General features: G+C 42.1%; 1 protein-coding gene across 8 annotated transcripts in view; it reads right to left on the bottom strand.

The window, feature by feature from the left end:
• The window catches only part of SHLD1 (shieldin complex subunit 1), a 97,303-nt gene that overhangs the window by 14,385 nt on the left and 65,106 nt on the right, over positions 1-17,812 (bottom strand). For 7 of the 8 annotated variants that reach the window (XM_076334943.1, XM_076334950.1, XM_076334944.1 and 4 more), the window contains one exon: positions 377-2,877. In XM_076334943.1, coding sequence (XP_076191058.1) covers positions 2,357-2,877 — 521 coding nt within the window. In that variant the 3' untranslated portion in view covers positions 377-2,356. Of the gene's footprint in view, positions 1-376; positions 2,878-17,812 lie in introns of those variants that run through there. The other variant, XR_012995049.1, reaches the window with a different exon arrangement.

Raw genomic sequence — 17,812 nt, 5'->3', positions numbered from 1 at the left:
GAAATACATACAGCAGGTTCCAGCACAGGTTTGTAAAAAATTAATTAGCAGTGAGTGGGAAAAGGAGTGATGAGTGTTATTCTCTGTGCTGCAGTCTTGTTTAACTTAATAAAAGTGACTGAACTATAAGATCCCAGTGAAACACCTCCTAAAATTAAGTGTTTCTCCAGAATTTGTTTCACAGTAGCCGTGATCAGGTATCCTAAACTCTATCATGTTTCGGCTCCTAACACCAGATATCTGACAAGACTGTCAGACACCCCTAAACATTTAGCTTGTTTTGTTATCATTAAAAATCAATGGGATTTTGGAGCCTAATTTATCCAGCTGGGCTCTCCTCTGCTTCTGTAAGCACCTAAAATATGAAAATCTGCCATAAAATAATTAGGTTTATTCTAAATTTTAATGAAAATCTAACAATAAAAGTTTGGAGAAGACAAAGCTCAGAATTTTTCCAGAAGGTTTCTTTGACTTGCAAGCCCCCCAAGCAAGCTGTGAAACAAAGCAAAAACTACATCAAAGCAGTGGGCCTGGCAACCCTCATAAGAACTACCACATAACTATCTTCTCCCCCCAGGTGTCTCTTTTAGAGCCTGATACATCATTCAAGAACAGAACATTTATAAGAATAACTGCAGGCAGTAAAGCATAACTTTAATGGCTGACACAACCTGTCCAGAGAGGGATCGGAAGCTCTTCTTGCTCCTGGTTGACCACTTCAAAGGGCTCCCACATGCTGAGTAGAGGGGCCTGAATTGCAGCCTTGCGCGACAGCAGCACCCTTCCCACCAAGGCTTTGACAGAGGGAGCCCAGGTCTGCACCCCTCATGCAGCTGTTTTCCTTGGGATTCACTCCCAGTTTCCACAAGCACAAAGCAAAGGAGAATTAGGCCTGCCAAATTCCTAGTGATGCATCAGACCCAGAGCACTTTAAATTCCCCAGGTGGCAGTGACCAAAACCAACTGCTCGGAATTAGTCCTTCAGGTCACCTCTTAATGTCATAGGGCAAGCGATAGTCACCACAACTCAAGCTGGGCAACCAGTGCATGGGGCCAGTTCCCACTGCAGCCAGTGGTGATCTTGCCAACTAAACCCAGAGCAAGAAAGTTCTGGGTATAAACAGCAGCAGAGCTTGTTAGAAGAAGCAAACCTTTGCTGTAACCAACCAACGCCAGATGATCCCTACTGGAGAGCAACCACCTCCATGGTTCAAACATCTCACAGAACATTTTCCTTCATCCATCAACACACCAGGAAGGTAATCACAAGGTCTGGTGCAGTGCCAACAAAGATAATAGAGTGTACTCAAGCAATGAGCATTGGCTTCCTCTCTGTGAAAGCTCTGGGCTCAGACCCCATGGTAGCAGAAATCAGCAGGGGCTAATGGGTAGGGAGAGAGCTGGAGAAAGCAGCATTGCCTCTACTGAATCAACCAAGCGACCCACAGTCTTGGGCATGCTGAGATGTGAGCTCTGCTTTTCCTAGATACTCTGCATCTTACAGCAGGCAGCTACCAGGGCAGCTGGCACCAACTCCGCAGCTTCCCTATGGACACCTCTGCAGGGCCTTTGCTCATGAATCTATTTCAGGTTGCTCTTAAACCAGCTCATATAGATAGGAAAAAATCCTCAGTCTGCTCAGCTGGTGCATTTGAAGTGTTAGAAACATCACTAAGGTGATATAGCTTTTATTTCTCTTTTTTTATCCCTCCTGTTAAAAAAAAAAAACCCTGCTCAGAAGCTGTATTTCCTCTCTCTCTCATGCACACACACACTTTTACTGTCGAAAAAGCTCACCCGCATTGCAGTCATGACCTGTGGGATCATATGCCTGTAGATAAACACACACAGCTATCAGGCACCCCCGTGGAGGCATAGGCATTACAGTATCAGTCAGGTACAGATCAAAATCTTAAGTTTCCTCCCTAGGTCTGGGGCATACCGTGCCAAGCTCATTCAATCAGTCTGTTATAGTCAACAGCACTTGGACATCCATGCCCACACAGGGGCCGAATTTGGGCTGGGCCACTGTTCAGCTGGGGTAGGGATGTAGGTCAATTTAAAAGCCTGGTATGTAGAAATCATCACATTTGATGTCCCAGCAACAGACATTGTATCACACATCACCCATCCCGATTAGTCAACACACCCCAAGCAGTTACACAGGGACCACAGATGCTCCTTATGTGGTGCTGCCCTGCAGAGGCCAAGGTGGCAAGGTCTGATCCAGATGAACCCGTCCATGGAATATGTGGTGTTGAAGGTGGTGCTAAGAGGAACAGTGTCTTTCCAAGAAAGTCACCTCTTTTCAGAGTGAAAGCCAAGCTCCAATGACAGAAACAAACCAGCATCTTGCTCACTTCTCATGTGGCATGTCAGGGCTATGCTCTGTCCATGTTTCTTTCAAGAGGAATCGCAGGACATCATCTGAGAGTCCGGGTGTTCTCTTTCTGTCTTCTAAGACAACTTCTCCCTCAGCTGGCTTTGAAAAACAAGCAGTAGTGGGGTGGTTTGGAAAGATCTTACACCCATCTCTGTTCAAGACCACCTGGGCCATTTGCAAGCAACGTGACGCATATTTTGTTCCATCCCGGTTTGCTAGCTCTGAAATCTTCTGCGACAGACACTGTGATGCAGCCTCATAGGTGGGATCCATTCTGTCTGGCCGTTTTTTGCAATGCATTTTGTAGAAGCCATCAAGACATTTCCTGACACTGGTATCTTCCGCACTATCATGTTCATACATCCATGAGAGAGCAGCATCATTAGGTTCAGTGGGCTCACACAGCCCCGCTTTTGGATAACATCTCACATTTGTTTTCTCAGAGCCTCCAGCAGAAAAGCTTGCAGGAACTGCAGAGGGTAAATCGTTCTCTCCTGCAAGCACAAGATCAATGAAACTCATTAGTCACCAGGTCAGCCCTGTGGCAAAATCTTTTTTTGTCCCCCCTAACTGCAGTCTGGCAAACAGGCTCTGTGCAGGAGTGAGCTAAGTACTGCTTTAAACTTGGCTGGACTGCCAGAGGGGCTGGCTGCATAGATTCATACAACATGGGCTGTATTTGGGGATCTCATAGTTGTCCCAGTCTCACCCTACTGCAGTGATTGAACCTACTTGGTAGTATGCACCTCCTAGTTCCTCTCAGTCATACTTCCAAAGAGGTGGAAATTGGGATCTTCTGCTGTTGGGAGACAACAGCTGACCCACAGGGAAGTCTAGTTTGCAGCTGAAGCAGTTCTGCCTGTTTCCTTTTTTCTCCCTTCATCCCTGGGTCTAATTCTTCCCTTTTCATAGTTCTCAATTTTACTCCTACAGCACAATGTGTAGTCCTGTCCCTCAGCTTTCAGCCAGATCTAGAGCCTTGAAACCAACACTGTTATGGTGACTGCATAGAGTTTGGGAATGCGGATTGCGAAAGTCCCATTTTTGCAGCCCAGCTGCACTAAACACTCTTCCCACATCCTGCAGGAATTTTTATAGATAACATTTATGTAAAGGCCAAGGACTCATTCTTGTCTAGCTCTTCTCCTCCTTCCTTGCTGACCCACATCTCTGGATAACAGCCAGGGCTATGGTTCACTTCTGCTCCAATGCAATCAAGGGGGATGCTTTGTACTTGCACATAATTAACACAGCATCAGCACAGGGACTCTTGGCAATGACGTGACCATGATGATTAGCAAGCCACACACAGCTTCTAGTATGAAAAGCCTCCATAAAGGGACCTTGAATTGGGCTCTGGTACCCAGGGAGTGTCTCTAACTGCAATCTCATCTCCAAGCCCGCCATGCCAGCCAAGCACCTGAGTCACCGACAAGAAAATTTTCCAGGGCTCAGCCAGAGGTTGCACAGCCGTCATCTGCAAGTTACATAAGCAGGACGCAGGGAGTCAGAAAATAGCTTGGTCTTTTCTAATTCTGTGAAATATGAAGCAGAGTGCAGTCCTTCATTTTGATAAGAGACCATGTTCAAAGGAAATCTCAGTGCGGTGGCAGAAGGCTGTTCTTTCCCTCCCAGTACACAGAGTTACCCTCCCCTTCCTGAGTGGTCAGAGATTCATTAAACTGAAATTAAGGTGTCTGTGCAGCCATACTGTACATTGCTTCTTTCTTCCTCCCTCTACTTTCTATCTTTGATCTTTCTTTTCAATTTCACTTCATCTCCGATTCTGTAATTTTAAATAGAACTTTTCTTCCTCTTGCAATGTGTCATTTCCAATGCAGTACAAAGAAAAGCTTAGTGGCCTTCTTTTAACATCGATATATGCCATCAGAGTAGCAAATCAGAGCTAATCAAAGAGAACAGGTCCATTTTGCCTCAATAATCTCTCAGCCTTGGTGCCTATGTTAAGTTAGAACTGAAGTCTCATGCATCTCTGTTAATTCAATCAAGTGGCACTTGTGCTCAGACTCCTGTGGCAATTGCAAACCCCTGTGCCGTACTGTCATCTTGCTACTTCTTACGCACAGCTCACAGACATATTTTGTAAAAGAGCAACAGCTGCCTCCAGCTACAAATCTCAACCCTACATGATCCAGGAAGAGCAAAATCTTGTTGGTTTCATGGTGTCAGGGGAGACCTTTGCAATGCTGCTCTGCCTTTCTCCCGCAATCTGAGATTGGATATTAGGAAAAATTTCCTCACTGAAAGGATATTACTGAAAACCCTTCACTGAAAGGGTTATCAAGCACTGGAACAGGCTGCCCAGGGAAGTGGTTGAGTCACCATCCCTGGAGGTATTTAAAAGACATGCGATGTGGCCCTTAGGGACATGGTTTAGTGGTGGACTTGGCAGTGTTAGGTTAATGGTTGGACTGATGATCTTAAAGGTCTTTTCCAACTTAAATGATTCTATTCTATTCTCTTCTCTTCTCTTCTAAGCCGGTATGACCTATAAAGCAGCCATCCTCTGTTGAAGCACAATCCACCGAAGAAGTCACTTGTAAGTATTTCAGGGGTATATTTTGGGGTTTGATTAGTCAGAAAGTACTCAATTAAATTATTGGGAGAACAGTTTTCTTTCAGTTACTGATTCAAATTTATGTATCTCTATTTTTCAACAGTAGGCCCTATCCTCTTAGTGGATTACTTTTCCAGCAAAGACTTCTTAAGGCAAGACATGAAAAGTTAGATGCAGAATTCCCAGAACCAATCTGTATCCCACGAGGTTGCACCTTTCCTCAGCTTTCCTGACAATTTCCCAATACCTTCTCAAACTATGTGCCAAGACTAATCTTTGCAAATACACTCAATCTTTTCCTCCCTAAAAGATATCAGTCAAGGTAGAGGCCCTTCCTCAACACCCTCTAAAGAGCTGATATTGCTGTTGTAATGCACAAATCTCCTGAATGACTTATAAACCACAGGGCACAAGCCCAGTAGCTGGATGCCTGCAGTGTCCAGAAAGAGCTTCTCAGCTGGGGCACATGTACAGAACACAAGCACACCACATAGGCCAGCAAATGTGCTGCTAAAGGCAAAGGCAGCATTAAGCTTATCAATCCCTTTCCCCTCTCCATGCACCTACACCCCTCAAGAAAGCTGGGATTCCCTGATAACACACAGCAGAGTTGCTTCAAAGCTTAGACCTCTCTGGCCAGCTGTCAGCAGCGGGAAAAGCGTAGTTTTGTAAACTCTTTATCCTTCCATGGCAAACTTAACACAGCTGTCACACACCTTTGTGTTGGCTTGACCCACCACCTACAGAAGTCAATGCAAAGATAAGCAGGGCTGAAAACTCACACTGCATTCGCCTGAAATGGAGTTTCATCACCTGAGAATCTGGCCCAAATTATTTTTTGCAATTTTCACTCATTTATACTACCAAGCATGTGTTAAAGAGGGGGAGAAAAAACCCAACAACAACAACAAAAAAAGCCCCCAAAACTGAAACAGGTCATTACTCATGTCTTGATTTCATTCTCACATGATGGATAATCATCAGTAAGAATGTACATTATTTCATCTGCGCCTCCACTCCACGCTAATTGAAGTTCAGCATTTGCAGCTTATTAGTAAAAGACCGGAGGGCTGATAAAAGGATATTCTTTGTGTTTATAAACCTGCTGATGAAAATTTAAAGTCTCCATCTGGTACAAGAACATAACCCTACCGCCCAAAGCACACAACCAAATCCTGCTTTGGACTTGGGCCACTTTCAGTGGTGCAACAACGCTGCAATATTATTATTTGCACTTTCCAAAAGCAGCAAGCAGCTCATGTAGCAGTTTGAGTCTCCATATAACTGTGTTCAAGCACATACAGTCAGAGTATAAAATAAGACATCCCTCAAACAGCAGAGCTCCTACACTGCTGGCTTTCTGGGGAAAGAAATCCCCCCCAGTTCAGGTGGGCAGCAATCCCTGAAGCTGCTAGTGCTTCATTAGAGCTGGTGTTGCTGTGATCTCTGTCTCTGCCCCTTGCAGGGGCTTAGCTGGATGCCAGCAGCTGCTAATTCTCTAGTTACAACACCTGTAGCTGGATTTGTCCAAGCTTTCTGCCCTCTCCCACACTGTCTGACTGCCTTCTGGGGACCCTGCTTGTAGGACATGTGGTTCCCCTCCTGCCTAGTCCACAAAGGCCCATCCTATTAGTCTGGGAGACTTACACTTTAGATCTGAGTATGTGAGAGCTAAACCACAGTCTTTGTCATCAGCAGTTCTGTGAAAAGGGCAATTACATCACTTGTTTTAGGGCAGGAATCATTTGCCCTAGGGCTTAGGAATGACTCATCCCTGGTACAAATGGAGCTCAAGTCCAAGCCTACCAAAATGAATGCCAATCCCATACCCACCCCAGAGCTGCTCTGGTGCTCTCAGGTGTTGGACACTATTGGAGCAGCCACGTTCAACAAGGCCAGCAAGCCCTTGTTGTCTAAATGGTTCAAGCCCTTGACCCCTTTCAGCCATTTGATCGATCACATACTGTGGGTAACTTGGAGAAAGGGCTGAATTTCTCTGTGTGCCTCTATTGTGCCACCCTAAACAAGGACCAAGAGAACTGAGACTGAGAAAAGTGAATCATTTTTTTGAACAGAACTAAATTAATCTGGAGACATACAAATTGCCCTTATGTTCACAGTAGTGACTGAAGTTCAACCAGATATTGGTTAAATGATGCTAGAGCACATCCCTATATTGTAAAGTCTATGACAGGACTGTTATCCAGAGTATCTCAGAGTGATAGAGATTATTTAGGTACTCAACTCTGAGAGGGTGTACTGAGAAAACATGTGTCTGCTTCCTGCTACAGCCATCCTGCTGGCGGTGAAGGCCCGAAGAGACCATTAGGATCAGCTTGTCTGAAGAAATGTCCCTGAACAAAGATTACCAGAGAACTGAGCAACACAGCCATGGAAAGGAAAAACAAAGGAAAGGAGAGAGCTAGATGAGAGAAACTCTTTCCTTGGGTGAGACTATACCAAAAGTCATCAATACTTTACCTACTCTCCCTGGAAGTAGATGGGGCTGAGCGTAACTGAACACAGCTTTTTTTTGCAGTAGCTGAAGAGCAGAAGCAGAAGACATGTTCTAGTTGAGGAGACAAACTCCAGCTATGGACTCCCATGTCAGAGCTTAAAACACTGCTTTGCCCGAGGCACCACCATGATTTTATGCCAAGTTCAAGATCTGCAAGAGGCCACAGATCCTGCCTCTTGGCACATCACAGTTAATTGGTGCTCCCAAACTTTTTCTCAGAGAGGAAGACAGAAGACTCTCCTCTGTCAGTCACAAAATCAGCCACTCCTTGCCCTGGACACTGCCACCTGTATCTCAGTGTGCTCTTTCTACCCACGAGTCTTCTCCCCACTGTGACTTGTTACAGTTAAAGTCAACACATTCTTGACATCCATAGGCAATGATGAGTCATACGAGAAGGACAAAAGTTACCAGTTGTTTTGGTTGATGGTACCCATTAAAAAAGGGCCATTCAGAAGTTCTCACAGATTGTATTATTTCTATTTTCCCATCAACCTGCCAGGATGTACCTGGGGTGAAAGCAATCATGCACAAATAAGAAATGGTCCCTAATTTTGTGGCTGCTATTAAGTGATAAGACAAGTGCACACAGATGCCATCCCAGAGGGTTGCTACAGCCCTCTCACCACTCCTAGAAAATTCCTTCTTGCCTCTCCATCAGACATGTCCATACGGCATGGGAAAGCTCAAGCAGAGGCGATACTACTTGGGCTTGAGCAGAGCTCCCAACCAACAACAAATCTGTGCCAAACCGCATCATTTGGGGGATGCCTCTATCTGCACAGGAGGCAAGAACAGGTCCCATGTCACAGCAGAACTCCCTATATGTCCCTGCACCTTACAATTACATGTGTTGAGCACTTGAGACAGCTAATGCAGAGAAAACCATCTTTTTTTTCTTTCCACCTGGCTGATTCCCAGTGGGAGTGCACATATCATCATGGTAATGCAATTCCACTCTGCTCTGGGAAGAAAGAATAAATTTAAGGAGAATTTAGTAGGAGCTCATTATACCCCAATCTCACACAGCACCTTAGCCTGCCAGTAATCACATACCAGAGTGCTCAGGCATTGCAAAGCTAGACATTTTGGGACCAAATCCTATTGCCCTTACTTGCATTAATAAATTTCCATTGATTACAACAGTTAAAAACCCATGTGTGAACTGCTGATTACATCCCTTTACATGAACTGGAATATATTTGCATTGTATGATTTCCATTACTAACATTTAAATTGGAACAGCACGAAAAAACCAAGAACCAAAAAAACAAGTATCATTTTGCTAGGTGCTGTACAAACACCTATCACTTTGAGTAAATGACAGATCCTAAAGCCTTTCTTGTACAGTATTGAAGAATTACGGTAGAGTTTACAATTTCTCTGCACACATCTCTGCCTTGCAGAAAACAGCTGTTTTCTTCTTGCATTGTTGTTTGGGAAACCTTCCAGCATTTAAAGCAAAGGCAAAATGGAATTTTCAATGACATTATCATTCAAAAAGACTGTTGTACTCAGGGAAAATTTGTTCCTTGTGGGTATTTAAATTGTGAAAATTTAAGAATATAATAAGTGAAAATAAGAATATAATAAGCCTTGCTACTTTGCTGTCACCCTGATGACACACAAACCAGCCTTCTCGTACCATAATATGCAGTAGGCTATAGCTCACAAGACAGGATCTGTGAGGCTCTGCTTTACACGACATAACTAGCTATACTCTTTATGCACCAGCCCACAGGAGAGGCACATGTTGCTGTGTCTGACTGCTGAGGAGCTGGCTGGGAGCTGTGCAAATGTTGGCTGCTCTGTCAGGAGACTTGGAGGAAGTGAGCGTGGGAGGGTGGGCGAGGCAGCAAGAAGGGAAGGAAGAGGCTGGAGGAATTTGGAGTATGGAGTAGAAAAGGGAGGCAGTGATGGAGGAATAGCACTGTGTATAGTCCGGTATTGAGTCAGGCTCCCTGCCTTTTTTTTCTACCTGCTGCACATTTGTGGTGTGAAAAGTTGGGGGGCTTTGTGTGGGACAATACATAAGCAGTTATTCTGGGGAAGCATAAACCCTTCCCTTTCTGTCTAACTCCCTTAGGAATTTGAAATTCAAGAAAAATAAAAAGCCTGACTAATGGTAAAGTGCTTTTGAAAAGCAACAAGCAGGCATAGCGCATCCCCCTAGACACTCTTCCAAATGTCACACTTGGTATTAAGCTCTGCCCTGCTCTGAGAGTTCACAGCTGATGCCTGCTGTGCCATACTTTTAAGACAGCTGGAAAACTCAGCTACATGAATTCTTTCAGAGAATGCACTAGTTAAACACGTTGGATTTAATAAACCACAGAGCAAGTCAGCTACAATATGAACTCCTACAAATTAACACTCCTTATATGCTGAAAGCCAAGAGAGAGGCACTACTGTCATCTCACAAACCTGTTCCTAAGCAACCAAGACCCATGGTCCAGGGCAATAGATATGAGCAGAAACAGTGGCAGCATCATAAATACCATCACTTACGGCTGCGCCCCAAGAGCCTGCTGACGGTATATCCTCAGCTGGGCCCCAGAGCAATGGGCACTGGATGTAACTGACTGTGAACAGTTGCTGTAAGTGCAACAGCATACAGGAATATCTCTCATTGCAAAGATCCCAGGTATCTCTGAAGAGGTGGGTAGCAACATAACTGGGGTGCCTGAGATTTTATTTTTACAAGGCAAGTTCCTGCCTTGGAGCTCATCACCATTCTAAAAATAGAAATAGCAAAGTTAAGAACTCTTCAAATAGGTATATTTAGAGTGGTTTAACTTACATGATTCTGTAGCCAGCAAAAACCCCTAAAGCATCCTACTTCTCTCAAATTGTGATTTTAAAAAAAGCTTCTTAAGATCTAAGGTTAAAGATTTTACTATCAAGAGTAACTTTTCTCTGGAACATAAATAAAAAAAACTGTTTATGTAGCTGAAAACATTAACTGCTAATTAAAGTTATTATCCAGCAGATGAGGGCATCAAGGGACTTTATTAAACTGCAACTATCTGCTGCTTTCCTATTACAAATACAGTCTTGGGAACTGGCAGCCAGACTCACCTTGTCTATGTAACACTAAAGGCACCAATTTCCAAAAAGAAACTCTGACAAGGCTTCTTAAGATTAATTGCTCAGCTTCCAATTAGGCATTAGGAGAGCGCAGGGAAGCGACTGCAAGAATAGCACCACGTATGTTCATGTGCAGATACACAGCAGTGCTGTGCTAGACCAGCCTCTCCTTAGCCACAGCAAAACATCCCAATGGGCTTTCAATCTTTGACAGACAGGATCCAACACAAGCATCCCCAAGCCAAGCCTCTGCCTTCTCTGTAGGTGAAAGTAAGAACCATCCTCTCATGTCAAGTCCCTTACTCACCAGGACCACAGCATCGCTCTGCCCACAGGGAGGATTCACACCATTTGAGTCAAGTTTGACCCCTTTCCTCCTGTGAGCAAGCAGAAGCCTTTTATTAAAAAGATTGATTTTTCCTTCTTTTAATCAGTAACTTGCAGTGTTGCTTTTTTATACATGGAAGGCTCTAATCTAGCTCCAGATCATATTTGTCTTTAAGTTCATCCTATTTCAGAATAAAAGCAAAAGTCTGGTGCTTGAAACCGATGAGAAACAATTCTGCCTGCCTGATTTTCACTGCTTAAGATTTGTAAAAAATTTTATGAAGGAAAACTGGGGTTCGTGTTTTATGGCACCTGAAGGAGCTTTCTCACTTTATTCACATTGCACACCTAAAGCAAATGGTAGTTGTTTCCCTTCATATTTTTTTCCTGCCTAAAAAATATAAATTCCAGTCTGGTCCATTCTCTTTTTTCCAGCTGACTCTACAGAGTCACGTCTTCATGAACTGTTAGCTTTCTGACATAAGAAGAATTTCCCGAAGAACCCTCATTAACTGAAAGGGAAGGAATTTTTATTTAACCAAATGCCTCGGTTCAGTTACTAGCTAGTTAACTCCAGAATTCAGAAGAGGATTTGCTATGCCCACCTCGTCAGCTAAGAGCTGAGAAAGTCCCTTGGGAACCTGAGTCATCCAAGGAGACCTCTCGAAGACACAAAGAAGGACTGATGAAAGACAACATTCTTCATCGTTCTAAGGTAAAAGATAAGCAGGGAAAAATCCTTCCTGTTTCTGGCAACACACAAAGGAAAGATACTGTACTTTTACACATTCTGCAGATATTGTCATGCAGAACTGATGAAGCTGTGAGCTGAAATTAAAAGAGGACTTGAACATCTATCTGGATGACAATTAGTGATCATAGACAAGTCTAGCAAAAAAAAATCTGGAAGAGTTATTAAATCTCATTCTTCAGGGCTTTAGCAAATCCTCTGCTAGTGGCAAGAATGGGTCCCAACAGGCAGCACGTTGTATGCTGCAGACACCCGTTTTAGAGGATGGGGATGAAATAAAAAGAGGGAAACTGGCTCTTATTCTGAAATATTCAGTAATGGCCACTGCCAATGACAGGAAGCAACTCTAGATTACAAATATTACTGAGTAAGACAATATCACTCTATTTGCAAGTATTAAAAAGAAAACAAAACCCAAAGCGATATCGTTTCTTGATATATTACTTTGTCTTTCATTCAGTGTCACACATTTTCAGTTCTCAAGAGGACGGACAATCCTCAGCTGATGCCTTTGGCAAGAATAGGAATAAGCAGACAGCTCTCACTGGAGATCAGTAGCTCAAGTTTCAACATCAGTTTACAAAAATTCTACCTTCTGCATCTCCTTGCAGAGCGACATGCATGACAGTTTGCCTGGAAAAACAAGAATATGATGCTACTCATACAACTAAAATAGAAGAGGAAGAGCCTGTCATGACATTATTTCTTTAATGAGAAGAACAGACTAGAATGCCAAAATATTATATAAAATTTAGCAAAAGAGCTGCTTTATTTACAGATTGTGTGTACTTGGAAAAGGAGATGTGGGGGGGGATTGTTCAGTGTACACTGCCTTCCCTTGCCATTATAGCACTTGAAAGTCCAATTCACTACAATGTTAGCACCCACAAACATACATACAGTTTACGTTGCAGAGATTCACATGCATTTCAGCTCTGCTTCCAACCAGCTACACACATTTGTGGACACAAGTGACATGAGAATCATCGGCAGAAAGGCAGTTACTAGACCAAGAAAATACTGCAAAGCAAGATATTTTTTTAAGCATCCTTCTTGAATTGTAGGTAAAATTACACTACTTGTACTTGTAAATATTTTTGAGAGCAAGAGAGTTATGACCTATAATACTACCATTAGCCATCTTCATGGGAGGCCCTGCACTTGGAGGCCTGAATCCTGATGTGGAATTGATGCCTGGGTTCCACAGGGCATCTACCGTAAAACAGCTGCTGTGGGGAAGAGAAAATGCTCTAAAAACTGTGGAGGTTGAAAACTGAGTCAAATAAGGCAGATGAAGGTGAAAACTGAGTTAAATATAACTTCCTCTGAATTCTTTACTCCCTCCAACCTGCACACCTCTATGTCTCTTAGTGAAATGCATTTGTGTGAGTTTGTTCAACTTTCTACCAACTTATTATTTAGGTTCAGATCCCAAATCAGTGGATTGATTTTCAGAAGCGCTGAATACACAGATGCTCTCACCAAATTTAAAAAAAGCCATAGAGATTTTAGCTCTTTTGAAGACAATCTAAGCTTTAACTTTACTAATTCTTCAGCAGCAGATCACTACAAGTTGTATAACAGAAAAACAAGAGAGGCACCTTTTGGTTCTCAGATTTTACGGTCCTGATCTTTCGTTTTTGTCTAAGGCCAAAAGCATGAGTGTGGGAAAAGCACAAGAAACGCTTACAGATGGACTGATTCTCTCTAGATGTGACAGAAATAGCTGAATGTGTGCAGTCTGTCCCTCTTCAGATCAAAGCTCTTTACCTTCAGTCAGGATTGATCTTTCACTAAGAACAACGGAGGAACACTTGCAAAGGTGGTTTCCCGAATTTACTTGCAGTGAGATGATTTTAAAACCATGCTTCTTGTATATGTCATGCTCCTGAAAATATGCTGTATGTCAGACAAGCACAGAAAGACTTGCACTTCTTTTAGAAGCAGGAGTAGGAACAAACCACAAAGAAATAATCTTAAAAAGCACAGGCAAATAGCAGGTACAAAGGTAATCTACTGATATTCTGGTGAAGATTTGAAGATAGAGTGAGGCATTTTCCCAGTCTCCCTGCAGGCCTGACGTGGCTGCACGCATTGAACAGGCTGTGCAGAGACCTAGCCAGCCCAGAGTGCCTTGGCACAGAAAGAGCAGACCTACGGCTCTGTCCTCTCCCCAGCCCCACCGTGTGGGACGTGGAATCACACAGTTTGGGGCTGTTTTTTCTGCATTGCCAGAGGAAGCTTGTGCATCAGATAATGATCAAAAATGAAAAACCAGACTCAAAAATAAGAATGGAAGCAAGATACCAATCTCCACCTATCAGCTTTCCAAAGGCTAATAAATGAAACATCCTCATATTGAAGAAATCAGGGAGTCAGATATATCTAACAGTCACCAAGGAAATTTTCAAGAGACAGAAAATGCAATTTCAACAGAATACAATGAAAAGCAAGCAAGATACACAAGTTTAATAAGTTGGAGGTATTTGTTCATCACTAGTCTGTGGCATTTTGGCTTGTCACTTTAAAAATACAGTGGATAAACATTTGAGCCATCTAGTTTTGCTGCAGTATTACTTGAAATCAAGTAATGAGTAGAAAGATGATTGGACTAGAGCGACAGGCACATTTATAGACCATTCACAAATCTGGTGGCTTGAGAACCACAAGGGCTTTTTCTTAATTATCTACATGCTGTTTTGGGAATCACTGAAAATCTCTTCCATCAGAACCAGCTTGATAGAAAATGAGGTTTTGAACAGAAGTGTTTTGCCATTTAATCAGTCAGCTTTCTGCAGGAATTGCTGTGTTGCTAATAAACCAAGCACCTGAAAACTGAAATCGGAAATTGTTATCATGTAAGAACTGCATTGGGAGTGAATCCTCAGGCCCTTAATGGGCTGCACTCACCTGTCAAACTTTTTTCAGGCGGTGTCATGGCTGTGGGACTCTATATGCCTCTGAATGGACTAAAAAAACCTGAACCGCAGAGGAGAAGGGAGAAAGGAAAAAGTCCTTGAAAAGGAGTATTACTTTAAAAGCTAAAAAGGAGAAAAATCACTGAGCAAGCAACTATATCCTATCCGTCTCCATTCCTATCTCCTCACTTTGTCCTCTCAGCCAGTCACGAGAAAGGCTTGGCAATACAGGCATTTCCCTGCTATAATTCAGCTTTGCCCTCTAAGGCCAAACAGTAAAAGGTTTCAGTCACTCAGGATTTTTTTGCATCCCTTTAGCTGGCTGCATAGCCTATTAGTCCTGCTTTTTAAGCAAATTTCTTAGCCATGAGCAGATCTGGGTGTACTCAAACCTCTTAGTTCTGCCCCAAACCAAACATTTCATCTGAATTACTAATGGACACAACTCTGGATAAACTATGAAGGTCATTGAAAGACCAAATCCTGTTTAAAAAGCAAACAAAATAAACTCCCATGTTTCCCATCCCATATTGAGCATTACCCAACAGCAATTCTGCGCTGGGATGGCTCTGCTGAGAGACTGCACAGACTTTATCAGGAAAGAGTCTGGTGCTGTGTGTGAACCACTTGCTTGGACAGTTTTTCAGTAACACCTTCAACTACTGACGAACTGTGGTTAGTGACGTTACTGCAACCACATAATGTTTCTTCACCACACTTTTATGGCACAGATGTTTTTAAGCCACACAAGAGAGTCCAGACATACTAAGATCTTGCATTACTACATGTAGCTTGAAAACATTTACAGAAATACCTGTGAACAAAAAAATTAATTCATTCCTGCAAAACAAGGCAAACAAAAAGACAGATAAGCCAGAGCAAGTTAGGGCAATTCAAATTTTCCTTTATTAAAGGAAACATTTTTCACCTACCTTAGGCCATGAGATTGCCTAACTGAAAATACCTACTTCATTCAAAAATAATCACACAAGTAGCAAGGTAGAGAAAAAGATAAAACTCCTTTTAGAAACGTAGGAGAGTTAGGGCTTGTTACTGCAGGGATCTACACACTGTAATGTGTGTTTTTCATAATCCATCTGATATTTGCATGTGTAAATATTTGCACCATTTACAAACAGTAAGGAACAACATCTCAACTATTTTTCAAGGTGATGTGAGAGTGTTTGTATGACTTTCAACAGAGTAGTGAGATGAATTATGATCATGTTTGTTTAGAATTTGTTCTCTGCATAAGGGCTAGAGAGACTATAGAAACAGACACCCAGATACTGGGAAACACCAGTAAGTTCACAATTTGTAGCTTATTGATCAGACTCTCAAAATTGCCTGGCTCTTTTTGCAAACGTGAAGCAACCAATGTTACTGGGGCATTTAGCAATTCCCATTGCTCTTTTGTCATCTAAATGAGAACATGGGTCTCCGCATGCAACTGCTTCTCCCTCCAAAACAATCCCAGAGGGGAAAAAAAGACAAGAAATAAAAAAGATGAAAATAAACATGAGTAAAGCTGAACAAACAGGCAATCAACAGATAAAAGAAGTTCTCTAGAGTGTTTTTGAGTCCAGACAACCAGGGGCTGCAGCACAGGTGCTAAATGCATGAAAATTATGTTCCTAAAAACAACACACAAACTAAAAACAACTGAGCTATATAGGAGTGTAAGTAGCTTTCTGCACCAGGAATCCCCAGTCAGATGGGTTTAGAGGTATCCTTAGACTAGTGATAGGGATTCTTTAAGAAACAAGAAATTCCTTCAGTATGGTGGCCCTGCTCAAAGTTGGTTTTTTTTTTTACTCTGATCTCAACCAGTGAAGATACTTCAGCATCTTGCTTTTGGACATACATTTTAAAGAGCACGGGGAAGGACAGCATGCTTGTGAATATTGCTCTACCTGTTGAGAAAGGCTTGCTGGCCCATATGAAAAAATAATCTGAAAAAAGAACATGTTTTGGAATGAGTCTACACTGAAATGGAAGGCAGAGGTGTATATAAATTAAACCCCATCAGGGTGGTATTTAGTTACTTTTAGTACTCTGAGAGCCAGTTAACTAGACAAGGTGAAAAAGCCACTACAGAGTGGAATGTCTCTCACTGAAACATGGAGCGAAAGTTACAGAAGCCTGAAAACTCAGTTTAATTAACAAACTAGCTTCAGATCCATAGAGCTCATAATTCCTAGGTAAGCAGCACCAATCCAGACCCTCAAATTGTTCAGGGAGTCTCTGGGAGCAGGTAAGTTTTCCAGACCCACATGCACAGCCTGAACCGATGGACCACTTCTCAGTGATGGAGAAAGGAGAGTTAGCACCACCTAAAAATTTGGCATGATAGGGCCGTGCAGATTTTGCTGGACCATTTCAGATTTTGCTACTTGTAGTCAAATTATAATGTGGCTAAAATTAACACAGAAAATTGAAAAGAATTTTGATCAAATAGTGAAACTCATTCATTCCAGCAATGGAAATAGCTGCCAACTTCAGCTATCAAATCTCATTTTCAGACAGGTCTTCGAACAACGGAAGTTCACACATATTTTGGAGTAACATTTCCTCTTCTTTTAAAAATGTCAATTAATTAATGACTGGTCACCACTGATTAGCACTCCTGGCAAACATTATTACAAACATAATTAATAATATTAATCATATTAATATAGCCATTCACCTATTCAAAGGAAAAGGCAAATATTTAACATAATGAATGCCTTAATATTGGACATTTTTATCCAATGATAAAATTGGATATGTATGATATGTGTATGATATAAGATAGATCCTTAACAGTGAAGGTAGATTCCATTTTTCAAATAAAGTGGTAAGTTTACCACTATTCAGTTTCTTCTATCTAGGCTGGAGATATTCCTGATGGCTGTGTTCTAGTACAAGCTAAAGTCTCCTGGTTCTTATTTGAGATTGGTTGGTGGGGTGGGATTTGACAGTCCAGACAATTTAGCTGATCATATATTTGGGTAATTTTCTTTTAATTTTTTTAACCCCAAAAATTTATGATCAGCTTAAGGATTTTCTTTTAAAGGGCCTACAGAAAACATAATTCAAACAGACTGGATTCTGTGATGGTAGTAAATACATCTGTTTTATTTATAAATAAAGCAAGGAATTCTGAAACAAAGACTTCAATGAACATTTTCAGCTCAAGTTTTGGGATTGATTTTCAAAGGCTATTTAATAGGTTTTTTTAGATCAAGTGTGGACAACATGAGGAATCCAA

The sequence above is a fragment of the Aptenodytes patagonicus genome, chromosome 3, assembly GCF_965638725.1.
Source record: "Aptenodytes patagonicus chromosome 3, bAptPat1.pri.cur, whole genome shotgun sequence".
In the NCBI taxonomy this organism is placed as follows: Eukaryota; Metazoa; Chordata; class Aves; order Sphenisciformes; family Spheniscidae; genus Aptenodytes; species Aptenodytes patagonicus.
This window is presented reverse-complemented; position numbering and strand designations above follow the sequence as displayed.